The 15,544-nt window shown below is 52.1% G+C and overlaps 4 protein-coding genes across 4 annotated transcripts; 2 read left to right on the forward strand and 2 right to left on the reverse strand.

Annotated features, from left to right (window-relative positions):
• Positions 1–974: 974 nt before the first annotated feature.
• Positions 975–6,964, reverse strand: HMPREF1120_00352 (clathrin, heavy polypeptide). The gene is made up of 5 exons (XM_009154348.1): positions 6,665–6,964; positions 6,586–6,606; positions 6,464–6,490; positions 1,815–6,413; positions 975–1,763 (listed from the first exon to the last, which is right to left on the reverse strand). The coding sequence occupies exons 1-5, from the start codon at positions 6,698–6,700 to the stop codon at positions 1,407–1,409; spliced, it is 5,040 nt and encodes a 1,679-aa protein (XP_009152596.1). The 5' UTR covers positions 6,701–6,964; the 3' UTR covers positions 975–1,406.
• A 616-nt stretch (positions 6,965–7,580) lies between these two features.
• Positions 7,581–8,297, forward strand: HMPREF1120_00353 (cytidylate kinase; the record flags this gene model as incomplete). The annotated part of the gene is made up of 1 exon (XM_009154349.1): positions 7,581–8,297. One exon carries the CDS (start codon positions 7,581–7,583, stop codon positions 8,295–8,297), a length of 717 nt encoding a protein of 238 aa, XP_009152597.1.
• Positions 8,241–10,442, reverse strand: HMPREF1120_00354 (uncharacterized protein). Its single transcript, XM_009154350.1, has one exon. It carries the CDS (start codon positions 10,071–10,073, stop codon positions 8,580–8,582), a length of 1,494 nt encoding a protein of 497 aa, XP_009152598.1. The 5' UTR covers positions 10,074–10,442; the 3' UTR covers positions 8,241–8,579.
• A 286-nt stretch (positions 10,443–10,728) lies between these two features.
• HMPREF1120_00355 (chromatin modification-like protein VID21) lies at positions 10,729–15,127 on the forward strand (the record flags this gene model as incomplete). Its single annotated transcript, XM_009154351.1, has 3 exons — positions 10,729–10,769; positions 10,850–10,978; positions 11,074–15,127. The coding sequence occupies 3 exons, from the start codon at positions 10,729–10,731 to the stop codon at positions 15,125–15,127; spliced, it is 4,224 nt and encodes a 1,407-aa protein (XP_009152599.1).
• Between the last annotated feature and the right edge of the window lie 417 nt (positions 15,128–15,544).

The raw sequence follows: 15,544 nt of genomic DNA on the forward strand, positions 1-15,544 counted from the left end.
TCGTTGAATGCGATTCCACGGCTCGGCAGGTTTTGGTTGATCGGGTTCAAGTTGAAGTTTGATAACAATACTAATAATAAAGATAAGCTGCGGTTAGTAGAGCGATTGCAGAGATGCTCAACACGGACCAGCAGCGACATACTGTAGTAGGAAAATGCAGCAGGGGTGTGACTGCTATGTACTGTACTTACTGCGGTACCTTCTCGACTGCTGTACTAGTCCTGGTGAGCGGTACAATAATGTACCTGGCACCTAAGGATCTGGACTTCAGAGTCTGGGGGTCGTCCGTTAGTATTGGGGGCCGGCCGATAACAAGGCGCTGGGGACGAGGCAGATGGGTATTTGGCACCCAACCACTCACGGATTGCTATTTATTATTGTTATTTTTGATTGATGGTATCTGTGGTCTTTATCTTCACGCCAACACGAATGCGCTTCAATGATTTGCCTAACAACCAAGGCATATGTTACCCATTTTGCAGTCGCTCCGTTCCTCAAACGTGTACAATTGAATATCCTCTTTCCTATTTCCCATCAACACAGCAAAAATTCTCCTACTGCATGTAGGTGCCTGTTGTAGGTCGGAGACTCCTGCCGCTTGTGTCGGCCTGTTTTCCGTCACGAGCGTGGCTTTACCGAAACCTCGGACTGTCCCTTGGCTGTCCGGTCCAGATTCGGTCAACTGGCATGGCTAGTACCACCGGATCGGACGTACCAAGGTAACTAGAATTTCTACCGAAGTAGCCGAAAATGTATCACTTCAATGTACTCTTGTACTATCATGATATTCAACTTCAGCTGTTCACGTTGTTGACGGGGTCCTCAACACTTTCATCGACGTCACTGCGACTGAAAGAGCATCTGTGGTACCCTAATTAGTGCCGCCAATGCTCGTCAATCGCCCCTTCATCTGTCCCACCCGCCAACCCACCCTAAAACTGTACAATTCGCACATTACAATAATTGCTGCACCATACCGTATCATACTAACAGTGGCATTATTGGGAATAGTTATTACTTTTCTACAAGAGCAACCCAGCTTGTCAAGGTCAACTTGCTCGTTGCTATGCCGCTTGATTGAATACACATCACCATTTATGTCCCCATCAAGCCAGTCTGAATTTGGCGTTGAACCCCGGACTACTAGTCAAGTACATCTTACAAAGCACCTGCTTTGGCCATTTTGCTGATAAGATTGGCTTTCCTCCATCCTCGCGTCAAAAGCCTCCGACATTGCCCCCCGAGGAAGCACATCGCAGACCTAGCCGCCCCATATGACTCGATCTTCGCCGGTTTTTTCCCTAGACATAGTTCTGTTTACACATGATCTCGGATCCGAGCCTAGGTCCGCCCCGAAAATACCCGCGGGTATGTCTCCCCGGAATCGCTTGGCCTGATCTGCTCACCTAGAAAGCCCGAGGGAATCCGGTGGGTTGCGGGGTGATGCCGTTTGTCTGTCCAAAACCCGTCGGGGTTGGTGCCAAGTTGGCGGGCCCTTGTGTTAGCATGAGTCGGCTTCCAATGATTGGAGTGTTGTCGTCAGTCTTCTGCTGACTCGCCTCTCTGGCCTTGCGCTCCTCATTGTCTTTGCGTAACTGTTCAATCGTGGCCGACTGCTGGCTCATGTAACTGATCATGAAGGGCATGGTGAAATCATTGAGGCCGTGACGCCACGAAATCTCCATCACAAGATGTAATGGGATCAGATCGTAGCATGCATACAGCATTCCGACGTAGCACTCGCGGCTGCCAATGTCGACGAACTGCATATATATTAGCACAATCCAGACACCTCGACGCCGGTGGCAACTTACATATCTCAAGAGGTCTTCCACCACTTCGGGCTTTCCAGACATCGCCGCCGTCTCAATGGCATCACGGAACAGCTTGTCTTGTTTCGACAAGGCAATAGACTTCTCCCATCGCTTGTTCTTGCGATAGATCTGCGCCGCAATCTGTCGGAAAAAGACAAGGTCGTGTTTTTCGAGCCGTTGCGCAAGTTCGACCGCGTCGTAGTTGTCGTAGTTTTCCACCGAATCCTTCAATGTCTTGTAGTCTTCCTCTTCGATGAGGAGGTCGTGGATCGCCTTGTTCACAACCCGCTTATTCTGGCTTTGGACGCTGAGCAGGAATGGCTTAATGATGGGGATGTTGTCCGACTTCTCAAACATGCGCACCACGCGATTCACATCAATCCGCGGCGTGAGCACTTGCAGCAAATCGGTCAACAACAGAGGTTGCTCCTGCAGGTAGTGGTTCAGAGCCCGATAGTAGATTTCGAGGTTGGCCACCTTGACAATGATGTCCTTGAATGAATGGTGCTCCCAGGCATCCGCAGCACGTTCCATCATGGCCAATGCTGCATTGTCCCACTCGTCATAATGGCAGTACAGGAATATGAGTTCGGGCCAGAGATGGGCCTCCTCGCAAGCCCGAATCATCTTGGGAATGTTGATTCTCGACCAGAAGAGCTTGAGGTGCTCCATCACCCGCTCGGGGTGGTACTTGGAGAGCGCAATGCCAAGTTCAGTAAACATGCCCATGTGCGCCCGCTCAAGTCCCAACCCGGCTTCGAGCAACGAGATGAGCTCCTCGAAGTATCCTTCACGCTCGTACTGTTTGACAAGGTCTTGCAGTTCTTCCGCATGGACAATGAGGTTGAGACCGCAAATCTGCGCAAGACGGAACTCCTTCTTTGCAACACACGCCTCGTTGACTTGCTTCCAGACTTTGACGCTGTTTGCCCGCCGGGCACAGTCCACCGCATTCTGATATTCACCGAGGTGAACCAGGGTGGTTGCCAACTTGGCCCAGTTGGAGATGCTGGTGTAGAAAATCTTGGCTGCCTGATGGTAACCTTCCTCGCACGCTCTGTCACCACAGGCTTCGATGTCGGCGACATTAGGAGAACGGAGGAAGTCTTCAAGCTCGGGTAGCTGATCCAATCTGGCGTAGCAGAAGGCGAGCGCAGTATCAATGGCCGGTTCACGCAGGGTCTTGCGCGCCATCTTGAGGAACTTGACAAGGTCCTCGTCTTTACCTGCGTGCGTGGCAGTCTCGATAACCTCGTTGTAGTTGCTCGGGTCCTGTGCTTTGATGTACGACTCAATTGCATCGCTAACTCTCAACCCGTCAAGTTGGGCCTTTGCAACTTTGCTCCAGACTTCAGGTAAGTCAACGTTCTCGGCATACTCTTGAGCACGGTCGATGCTGACAATGTGGTCAACCAGGACGTTGGCAGCAGCAAGATGATCATTGACTTTCTTGTAGATCTCGAGTGCCTCCTCGTACAGGCCTTGTTGGATACACATGTTTGCAATCTCTTCCGTGCTGAACTCTGAAAGCCGCTGAATGTAGTCCATAAGACGAGACTTATCAGCTTTCGCCGCAGTGAGCATGAGCAGGTTTTGCAGGCTGCTGTTCTCGCTGAAAGGAGATGGCTCAAGAATGATCTTTTCGAGTAACTCAATCAACTCAGCTGGGAGATCCGCATCCAAGAATGCCTTGACTGCAACCGAGACCTTATCTGGTTCTGTCGACTCTGGTACCGCTGTGGCAATAACCTGATCGATCAGTGATCGCCGATGGGGATTGTTTTCCGAGAGGACGAATGCCCAGATCTCCGGGTCGGCGCGCTCGAGAAGATAGCGGGCTTGAGCTCTGAACATGGAGTTTTCATTGGTGACATTGATCAGCTCGAGGTCATTCTGACCCTTGCGATAGGCGATGTAGGCCAAGTTGGGATCGCGCTTTTCGCAGTATTTACCGATCGTCAGGGTGTCGTACAAGTCATTCTCCTTGAGGAACTTCTCAGGGTCGTGGTTACTGTCAATGTAGATCTTGGCCAGGGCGTTGTAAACAGCAGGCTGTTGAATGCCCTGCGCCAATGTTCTCTCGAGGAAGGGCAGTAACAGCTTCAGGCGGTTCTGGGTCTCAACTTCGTTGACGAGCTCATCCATGGGCACTGCTGCAGGATCGACCGACGACAAAAGGTCCCTGATGACTGATTCCTCACAATCCAGGGCAAGCAAGGCTCCGACCACAGCTGGGGTGCGGGATGGATTTACGCGTTGGACGTACACCTCGATGGATTTGAAATGCTGGTTGCGGTACAGGTAATTGACCAAATCCTTAACAAAGTTGAAACGATCGCACACAATGATCAGCGGGAGTTGATCAGTCAAGCGTGCCTCAATAAGGAAGTTCTTGACCTTCTCTGGGTTGTAGTGGTTGTTCTCGCGACAAATCCTCTCAACTTCTTGGAATTGCTGCATTGCCACGGCAGCCTCGATATATTTGAAGACAACGTCTGGGTCTTCGCTGAGGTTGACGATGCTTCCAAGATAATAGTAGAGGCCCTCCGCCGTCCGATGCTTTTCGAACAATGCAATTAGACGGTTTGGACCTAATAGATCTGAGAATTTGGTCGCGATTTGAATTGCTGGAGCCAGGTTTTGACGAATATTCACCTTGAGCATCTCATCCAAACATTCGAGGGACTGCTCAACTGTCAATCGGCCAAAGTATTGCTGGAGCCACTCAGGGTTAAGCTTGTCAGTTTGGACAATGATGCGCTTGATAGTGGCTGGGTCATCGGTGTTCTCAAGCGCACGCTGCAGCAAACCCGCTTGTTCACATAGACGAGCGATCCGAGGCTTGTCGTAGTAAGAGAACATCTCATTCCCAAGAATAGCATCGGCGACTTGTGGTGCATTGATGAGATTCATCTCTAACAAGCGCGTCTGCAGATGACCCTGGTCCGGCCGATTCTCTTTTAGAGCATCAAGAAGGAAGGCAGTTGCCTGTTGGATCATATTCTGAGACATGAAAACATCAACGACTCGCTCGATGTCAACCAAAGGACCACCTTCATTGTTGGCCAATTGGGTTGCAAACTCCGCGCCTTTCTCAGGGTTGGACCGCACAACGTGTTGGAGCAAGGTAGTGAAATCTGGCTGATAGTTCGACTCCCGCGCGTATGGAAGGATCTCGTCTAGCCGTCCGGTCTCCGCCAAAGCTGCCACTACCTTTGGGGGCACGTTGGCTTCGCGGTAAATCTTCAGAGCAAGCTCCAAGTCATGCAAGCGAACAATGTCGCCAAGCTCTTCCGATGGCTCCAACTTGCCTTCGCTCATCCACTTGTCGAGGAGATTTTTGCGATTCTGCGCCAAAACCGGTTTGATCAATTCCACGCTCTCATACTTGTTCAGTCTTCCCTTGTCGAGTAGCTTGCCGAAATACTGAAGGATGACCGAAAGTTGCCCGGGCTGTTGTGGTGCGGTCTTGAAACGATTGATAGTCTCGGGTGTCCGTAGGAAACCTCTGGGCGAGTCTGCCGCAATCTGAGCAGCCTCGGCGTAGTTGCCTTGAGCAAAGAGGGTCTCGAATTGTTGTTGGTACAGACTATCGGCACCTGGAAGCCCGGCTCTTGACGCCAGCTTGACAGCCAGCGTAGAGTTGGCGGGGTTCTGGAGCAGGTAGGGAATGATGGTATTCTCATCAACGCTGACCGAAAGTACCTGGCCTTTCCGGTTGATGCCAACAATGCCGGCCGACTCTGAATCAGGGACCGTGACAAAGATGGTTTCGCTGGAGATGCGGTTCATGAAGATGCATGTGGCAGTTTCAAGATCGTACAGGTGAATGAACCCGTATTTCGTGATCATGTAGATGATGCTGTACTTCTTGGAGATCTGCATGGCCACGGGGAAATCGTTGACAGCCTCATCGGGGAAGTAGACATCCACGGCTCTCTTGGTGAACCTCGTGTTGCTCTCGCTCGGGTCGATCTCCACCACGTGGAGTTTACCTTGACCGGCGGCATTCCGTACGGCGAAGGTAAACAACTTGTGCGGGAGAGGGTTACCCTCTGCATGGAAAGTCCCAAACGCTGCGGCGTGACCTTCGATGTGTTGAGAGATACCACGGTTACGCGAGTAAAGCTGCATCGTACCAGCCACTCTGCCTTCTCTCTGAGATATGCCCACAACCACCATCCACTGTTCATCGTCGCTCACACGGTAATTGATGATTTGACAACCATTCAAGTTGGGATTGCGCTCGAACATCTTGACGGGGGCTGTTTGTGTAGGATCGAAGACGTCCCAGTGATAGACCGAGGTATCTGTAACCAGGCCCAAGCTGCGTTCGCTGTACCATTTCCAGAAGACAACGTCCTCGGCCATGATCGTGGACTTCAATTTGGCCTTGGCCGCAAGATCGAAGACCTGGATTGTTTTTCCTTGTGCCTTGAGAGCCAAAATCCCACGGGTCCAATGCATGATGGCACTGTCGGCGCTGATAGCGCGTTTGATGACTTCATTGTTGTTCTTGAGGTTTACGATTATGACTTGAGGCTTGTCTTGTTCATTAAGTTTCTGTCGTACGCAAACATAGTGGTCGGATTCTAGTGTCTGTAGGCCATGTCAGAAACGCCATGCCAGTGCTGGATGATATGACTTACACAGGTATTGAAGGAGATCGAAGCTGGCTGTGAGAGAAGCTGTCAGATCGATTCCGCGGACATCGCGGCCTGCGGCAGCCAGGCAGCTGCGACAAGGCCAGAAGAACCTGGAAAGGGCTTACCGCAATGTCAAGGTTGGTCAACTATGGTGTAACGAGTCAGTTTAATGTTCTCTCCAGGGCAAACATTACAATAACGTACTTGAACCAATTCAGTGAACTTGATGGGAAGCGCCATGATTGCGACCGGCCCCCCTGCGGCCTCGGGCACGTCCACTGGTGATTGATCAGCTGCTGGGCGGCTTTAGGCGGGCAACAGCAGAAAAGAGTGTGGGCTGAAGGAGAGAACGGAGGAAGAATAACTCCACAACAGCCGTAGGAGAAGAAAGAAGAAGTGGACGTGGAATGGTTGTGTTGGTTGTTGTGAGCTCCTGGAGACACCTTTTCGAAAGCCAACGGGCCGGGGATTGCTAGTCGTACTTTGGGAGACGCTGCTTCCGCGCCAAGCGCAGCGCAGGGCCATGACCGCGCTCCTTCCACCTTGAACCTGCAGCGATAGGGGAAATGTGATCACGTGATGGGGGTTTAGCGTGTTGCAGCCTCTTAGTCAGCCAGCACCTTACTAGAATTGTACTAGCACTACGGCGAAGTAGTGTCGCCTCAAGTGTCTAAGTCCAGCGCGTCGCTTGTCGTCATGGCATTTTTCCTGTACTTTCGTGCTATCATCTATCCTGAGTTTACAGAGTAGCACACCTGCAGCACACCTAAAAACCTCTATACTTACAAGGAATGACCTTGCGTCTGCCAGCCAGAGTTCTGAGCAGGGCTACACTCCCTCCCTCCAGTTGCGGTGTCAAAACTCGCTCGCTGCTCCACCGTCAGTATTCCTCACCGACACGAGCACCTAAGCCGACTCTTGCTCAGAACTCGACGAAACACCAGCCCGGAGGTCAGAGCGCCAGGTTACGGTTTTTTCCATTCCTAGTTCTCTTTTTGCTCAGCAGTGGCTCGTACATTCTATTGGTGAGGCGGAGAGCAGGGCACCAAGGGACGGTCGCAAGCGATAACCGCAGGAAAGCGCACACAGAGAGGTAACTGAAATCTATCTGAGACTCGAAATGCCTGCCATACCTGCCATAGACCCAACCGCGGGCACCTCGCCCCTTGTCCAACCTGAATCGATTCTTGGGTCCAACAACCTTTCACCCGTGTTTGACCCGGAGAAGGTCACCGTGGTCTACATCCTAGGCGGCCCCGGTGCCGGAAAGGGCACTCAATCTGCCCAGCTGGTGAAAGACTACGGGTTCGTTCACCTTTCCGCAGGCGATCTATTGAGACAAGAGCAAGACACCGAAAACAGTCAATACGGGCAATTGATCAAGGACTACATCAAAGATGGCAAAATCGTTCCAATGGAAATCACGGTCAAATTATTGGAGAATGCCATGCGTGCGAACCTGGACAGTGAAGGGCGCGGCAAATTCTTGATCGATGGCTTTCCTCGCAAAATGGACCAAGCGATGTATTTCGAGCAGGCAGTTTGTCCCTCGAAATGCACGATATTCCTTGACTGCCCGGAGGACGTAATGCGGGAACGGTTACTGAACAGAGGGAAGACAAGTGGAAGAGCAGATGACAACGAAGAGAGTATAGTGAAGAGATTCAGGACATTTGTGGAGACCAGCATGCCTGTGGTGGACCATTTTGCTGCGGAGGGCAGAGTGGTTAGGGTCCCAGCAGTTGGTACAGTGCAAGGAGTGTATGAAGGCGTGGTGGAGGGCTTGTCCAAGATGGGCCTTTCACCATCCAAGCTTGAATCATCCAAGCAAAAGTAGCGCAACGACTTCCGAATTCAGCGAGTTCAACTTGAAGGATTGCAAACAACCGTGGCGCAAGTGTTGTATTTACAGGCCAGGAACACCTGCCAATCTTCTACTTGCCAGACACCCTATGGGCACGTTTGCTACTACTCTTATGGCGCAGGCTGCAAGGGATAAATCATAGTCAGCACGATTTGGGAATACACGTCAATAGACGGAGGGGTAGAGGATAAATACTAGTATTCTTTTTCTTGAAGGTGCCTTTCTGACATCCTTTCAATTTGCATTCCGTATCCTTTAGTCATCCTCACTGCTACTTTCGCCTTCGCTTTCCTCCTCTGTTCCGTCAAACCCGCCGAAATCGCTATCTTCATCTCCCAACTCATCATCGTGTGTAGATGGTGGCAGCATAACAAATGCTTTCAGGCAGGTGATTCTATTGCCTGTTTCATATGAGCCAATCACCGTACCCAACTGGGCATGCTTCCGTGACTTAATGGCAGTCAAAATATCCGTACTGGAAATATGGAAGATCCGGATCGTGCCGTCGCTGCTTGCGGCTACTATTCCCAGATCTTGCTGCTCTTGTTGAGTCCCTGGAAGAAACAGGACCTCAAAGTCTTTAATGCGGTTGTTTACCCCAGCCGACCGTCCACCCACACTGGCGCAAAGAGTGGCGTTCGGTATCGACGGCGAGTCTCCGCTGGTCCCATTCGCGGCGGATTTGGTCAACTCGTCAGTTCTGTAGAAAAGGACACGGCCATCCTCAGTCGAGACGACCAACATGGCCAATTCCTCCTTCTCAGAGATAGACAGCGATAGATAGCTCATCTGATGGAGCTTGGTTAGGGGCTCTGGCAAAACCTTGCATTTAGCCTTCGAATCCTCTCCAAAGACCACAGCTCCCCTCTCAAAAGCGACGGCGAATTCGGCGCCGTCAGGATGCCATCGTATCTTTCTTCCTTCCCCGCTGCTGTATTTGCTCTCTTTCACACTCTGCAAGACATCACGGTTGAAGTTGAGCACGCCGGCCTTTTTGCCGGTCACCAGGTTCCACAAACGCATGCATCTTTCACCTCGGCCAACACTGAGCATAAGCTTGAGACTGGGATGGACGGCGAAGTCATTGATGCCGGCAGGTGTGGCACCGGGAGGCGCAGTATCGCCGCTTGGTTGGCCTTGCACTTTCGGTCGTGGTGCTTTGATGGTGGAGACCACGGTGAGATCCTTTAGCCTCGTGACCGCAATCGTGTTATCCTCTGAGCCAGAGAGTAGCTTTGACCGGGTTGGAAAATGCAAGGCGGTGATCGAGGATGAGTGATGCATGAGAGTACCTAGCTCCCGGTTTCTGGGATCTTCTGAAATGGCATTGTTCCCCAACGATGGCATTGGGATTCTGTCCTTGGAAGCCACTGGTGATGCGGAAAGACTGTAGACATTGATTTTCTCGTCAGAACCTCCGGTGGCCAGATACACGCTCTGGTTTTCCGAGGACTCCGGCCCGGGCATAGGAGACAATGCTAGACATCGTACCCCTGAGGCGTGAGCGTTGAACAAGAAGGAATCCGTGAATTGAACGGATGGGGAAGACTTCGACGACGAGAGATCTGAAATAGTCGCAGTGATACCGTGAAGGACACGTTCATATGAGCCAGCAACAATTTGAATGACGGGAACAGCAGTCTTGACATCAATGTGCCCGTTCGTTTTTGTGACTTTTGCGGTCTCAGCCTGGCCGTCAGAAGTGCTTTTTGAAGTTACGGCTTCGACGCCTCGCTTTCTTTTAACCATGGTGAAAATTCAATCGAGTGCTGCAAATTCCGGCTGAGGCTGAACAGACAAGAAGTTGCACAGAAATTATTGACGGTACTAGTAGCAAGGCGAACCTATTGCTGGTTGCAACTTCTGTGAAGTGGCCCGAGTGTATCGAAGTCTTCAATATCGATTGCAAAGCGACGGAAAAACGGAAAAAGGGACTACTAGCAGGTGGTGAGCCGGTACGATAGTAGTATGAAGAATTTTCCCCATCTCTGTGGTGGTAGAGCGAGCAGAAACGGGGATGATGGGCAGATTGACCCCCCTGCCCAAAATGAGTGACAGGCATAGGCGCACCGGCGCCTAGCAATAATCTAGTAGTTGAACTATTAGGTCAGGTTTAGGCAGTTGGGCGACGCCAATGGTCGCTGCACCCTCCCTCCGCTCCCACTGCAAGCCCCTTCAACTTGCCTTTACCACACTCCTCTTCCGCTGCACTTTTGGCTGCACACCCCAAATCTGGACAAACCGATCTGGCTGTGCAGCATCTTCATCAGTCTCAAATCAACCACAACGCGGCCGAACAATTCATTTTAAGGGTCTCTTTCATCTCCAACTGTGTCAAGCTACCATTCCTGCAATTTTCAGCAATTGATTCGGATGGTTTCCGCCCGTAGTAGCCACCGATGAAATGCACGTCGAGCAATTACGCTCGAAGAAGTTGGAAGCACAGTGAGTAATGTCATTTTCGAGCGACTCATCTGGTTCTGCCAGTGTGATTCTCCATGCTGATCGATTTTGGTGAATTTTAGAAGTCGTTTGCTGTCGAGAAAGCGCAAGTTATCTGAACTCTTCTCCATAACCGCGTATCCTCTTACTGCCGACGACCCAACCTACAAACAAAAGCTCCAAGCTTTCCAAGATGCAAACAACCTCGAAAGGTGATATTACTCTGTCGCAACGACTGCTTCGTCTATGCTACGACTTGCAGCAATTGTGGCCCGTGGCTTGACCAGTTGGGCTGACCGTTCTTCAGTGGCCGTCTGTTCGACGAATCTACCCTGCCAGCTCGACCGCATATAACCCTCCAACACCGCAAAACCCAGCAACCTCAACCATCTAACACGCCTGTACAGAATTCCGAGACCCAACAACGCGTACAAGCTCCTGCGAAAGCTGAGGCACCCTCGCCTGAACCAACAACCCACGCGACCAGCCCTGCCCTCCAGACAGCACCTTCAGAGGTTCAAGAACGTGTCGAAACAGAAAAACAGCCCAATGGCCACCCGCCAGAAGCAATTCAGAAGGAGGAATTGGGCGTGAAACAGGTCTCTCCGGTGGATTCAGAAGCATTTGCGGCCGAATCGACAGACATCACGAAATCTCCGAATGCTGAACGTCGCTCTAAATCACCAGAAGGTCAAGGGTCGTCTGCGGGACAAGGAGTTGCGACACTGGCTGGGTTATCTGCGGACAAACCAGGTTTGACAGCAACAGCGAAGGAGTCCGGACCGCAACTCAGTGCTGAAGGCGGAGATGAGCCCAAACGACTCACGCCTTCTCTCCCGCCAGTCTCTATACCGGCTGAACCTCAGTCTTCCCCATCGTCTACAAATGGACGAGATTCGGCAAATACTCCCCTACCAATGGCCGCCTCTCCAGCAACCAGTCCTGGGGTTAATGTGTCTCCTGACATATCTCAACCCACCCAGGTGAATAAGACGGTTGATCGCACTATTAGCAGCTCAGAACCGTCAAAGGATTTGACGAACGGAGTCGTCCAGGACAGCGAATCTGGAATGCAGCCTTTGAATGATGTCGAAATGACGGAGACGGCCGCCATGGACGTTAAAGCTGATGCTTCCAGACAGTCGGAGCAGTCAGCGGAAGCTTCCAAGACAGCCATCTCCCAAAAGCCTAACATCAGCGTTGAGATCCAGACCGAGAAGGAAACGTCCATCAAGGTACCCCCCAGCGGACATTTGGTGGAGAGTCCGGCGCCTATGACAGCTAATGTTAGGCACAAGCATCTCCCTGCAACATCTCCTTCTGTACAGGAGCCTCCAAAACGTGCGACTAGAATATCCTCCGGTGTCTTGCAAAAGAAGTCGGTTTCAGAGATCCTCGGTGAGACGCCCAAGGCGATCAACACGCATGTTGGATCTCCGTCCTTGACGCCGAATCATGAATCACCTGGCTCTACAACTCCCCAAGGACGTACGGGTGACCGAGATCGTGATCGGCGTGACAGAGAACGGAGCAGATTGTCAACCGTTGTCTTTGCCAAACCTCCGAAACCCGCTGCTGATGAAGAGACCGTGGAAGTGGCCCGAACCGAGGATCGTGACTTGCAGCGAACGAGCCCTGGACAGAAAGACTACTTGTACACTCTGTTCGAGAACAAGGCGCATTCTATGTCGCGACAGACTTCCATGTCTTACCTTATTCAAAATGCCCACAAAACACTCTCAACCTCGGATCACCTTATCGAATACGAACTGTCAGCCCAATGCCGGATACTAAAGCGTCTCTATCAGCTACAGGAGAAGGGACGCTGGCCACTTCGACAGTATAAGCGTGCTGATGAGGCTCCCAGGCCGACCTCTCACTGGGATTTTTTGCTCGACCATATGAAGTGGATGCGCACTGATTTTAGAGAGGAGCGTAAGTGGAAGCTTGCTGCCGCCAGCAGCATGGCAGAATGGTGTGCAGAATGGGTTGCCAGCTCTGCTGAAGATCGCAAACGTCTTCAAGTAAGGGTTAGACCAACAAAACTTCTCCCCAAGCCCGACACATATCAGGATGTGGAAATGGAGGATGGACCGGGTCCAAGTCTCTCCTCACAGCCAACGCCAGAGTTGATGCCTTCCAACGAGGATGACTCGATGAGCGATGATATTGCAGACCCTAGAGATGTACAGATCTCAAGTGCTCCGGCTGCGATATTCTCACTCGGGCCGTCAGACATCAATTTTGCTGTCGACAAAACCCCCGCGCTCGATAAGCTTCTGAACGAATTACCCCTCTACGAGCCCGCTGCAATTGTGCCTGATCTTTCCAAGTCAAACCTGGCGGAACGACTAGATGCGAAATGGAAAACTGATATTGTCCCTGTCTCGAGATGGGCCACCGAGAAGTTGCCGGTGAAGGACTACAAGCCTCCTCGCAAACGCAGTAGGTACGAGTATGAGTTTGAACCTGCCTCCGAGCCGAAATCCGCACCGCTACCTCCTGAAGAAACAAATGTGGCTCTGTTTATGCCTGAGAACAAGCACATTCGTGACAGGATACATCCGGGCCACTCCTTCCGTCCGCCATCAGAGCATCCGATGCCGACGCAGGCTTTCTTTGAAACCAGACAGTCGTCTCAATGGACGCCTGCCGAAGACGATGAGCTCAGGAAGCTGGTTAAGGATTACTCCTATAACTGGTCCTTGATCTCCAGCTGTCTCACTCCCCGAAGTTCGTACACATCGGGAGCTGACCGGAGGACGCCATGGGAGTGTTTCGAGAGATGGATCGGCCTGGAGGGCCTGCCTGCCGACATGTCTAAGACTGCGTATTTCAAGACGTACTCGGGCAGAATCGAAGCTGCTGGCAGACATGTCGCTGCTCAAATCGAAGAAGCCCAACGAAGGGCCGGGAACAATGTGCAAATCTCGGCGCGTAAGAGAACCACTCAACCAGTCCGAGTCGAGCGAAAGAGGACGCAACGGCATCTCGCCATGCTTGATGCGATGCGGAAGTTGGCCAAAAAGCGAGAGACGGCTCTTCAGAAACAACAACATCAAGCCGATCTTGCTGCAATGCGCAAGGTCAACGATGCAAATGTTCCGAAGCCAGCATACAAAACCCCCGCGGAGTTTTCCCAGCTCAAACAAGAACGCGAGCAGAAACTGGCCGAACGGCAGGAGATCTACAGGCAGCAGCTCATTGCCCACCAGCGTGCTACTGCGCAACAGCAGCGTGGACAGAATGCCCAACCGTTGCCAAATGGAATGCCGCCCGGTGCACCTGCAATGCGTGGTCCTCCGTCGGCTGGGGGAATGCCGGGTGTTCCCAACGGAAACCTCCAGCTTCCCAACGGCCATCCTCGTCATCCTGGTATGATGGCTATGCAAGGCAACATGCAATTACCGCCGGGGATGGTCCCGCCCAAAGGCCTCACTCCTCAAATGCAGGCGCAGATGCAAGCACAACTAGCGGCCCGAGGCGCTGCGACTTCTCCGCAGCAAATACGCATGTTGCAAGAGGCAAGCCGAGTTCAACAGGAGCAGCTGATGCGACAAGCCCAGCAGGCTCAGAATGGTGCTCATTCATCCCCCAACAATCCTCATGCTGCCCTCGCAGTTGGTAAAGGCATGAACAATGCCGCTTACCTTTCTGCTATGGCCAATGCTAACGGCATCGGGTCACCCTCAGCGCCGGTCCATGGAAACTCAGCGTCGCCCCGTCCCGCCACCGCGAATCCCGGTCAAGCCTTATCAAGTGGACACATCCCTGTATTGACTCAAATAGCCAACAAGATTCGAGAGCATCATCCTAAACTCTCAGAGGAAGATATACAACGTCTAGCTTCCCAGCAGATCACATCTTACCAACTGCAAGCGACTGCTGCGGCTGCAGGACAGGCTCCGAAACGGCCGCAGCCTCATAATCAAGCCGCGCTGAACGCTGCCATTGGGGCTGTCAATGCTGGCAATCATGCTTCGAATGCCGCTGCGGCCGCTGCTGCGGCCGCTCAGTTTGGTGGCCATCCCGGGATGATGACAAACGAACAAGTACAACAATATAACCAGCGTATGAGAATGCAGCAAGCCCAGCAGCATGCTGTGCGCGGCATGCCGGGCCAAATGCAGGCAGGCGTCATGGGAGTCATGCCCAATGGAATGGCTAATTCTCCTGTCATGAACATGGCCAGACCTGTGAGCCAGCACGCAAATCAAGGGCAGTTGAGTCGCAGCGCCACACCGAGAGAGCAGAGAAGTGGCAGCCAAAGCCAACCCAACATGAACGGCGCTGGAGCACCGGCGCAAGGCCAACAGAGCAGTCCTCGACCGGCGCAACAAAGTATGCAGACGCAGGCGTAGCCAAGTCATGATGTACATACGATATGAACAGAATTCTCTTCGATGATGCTGCTCTTCCTGCATTACTGTTTTATTCAATCCTGCTATGGGATGCGCAATGTCTATGGTCGGCGCACTACTCCTCCTCTGAATCTGCTGTTTCACTATGATGTATAGGCTACAACGGGACTGGGTGGTGTACTGTACAAGACAGGACGTGTGAATTCGCCTGGTTATGGTCGAGGCCTTGGTCGGTCGTCGAGGCCTTTGCCTTCGACTGGAGGTCTTTTGAACGTTAGTGTTCCTCCGCAAAAGCGCTGCTTAGGCGCAGATTCGCACAAATGCAATAAATGGGAAGGCTCATTCAACTTTATGAAGAATGGTTTCCACCGGTACCTATGGGCGGATGAGCGACATGGACACAGCGATACAGTCCCA

This window comes from Exophiala dermatitidis, assembly GCF_000230625.1.
Source record: "Exophiala dermatitidis NIH/UT8656 unplaced genomic scaffold supercont1.1, whole genome shotgun sequence".
NCBI classification, from domain to species: domain Eukaryota; kingdom Fungi; phylum Ascomycota; class Eurotiomycetes; order Chaetothyriales; family Herpotrichiellaceae; genus Exophiala; species Exophiala dermatitidis.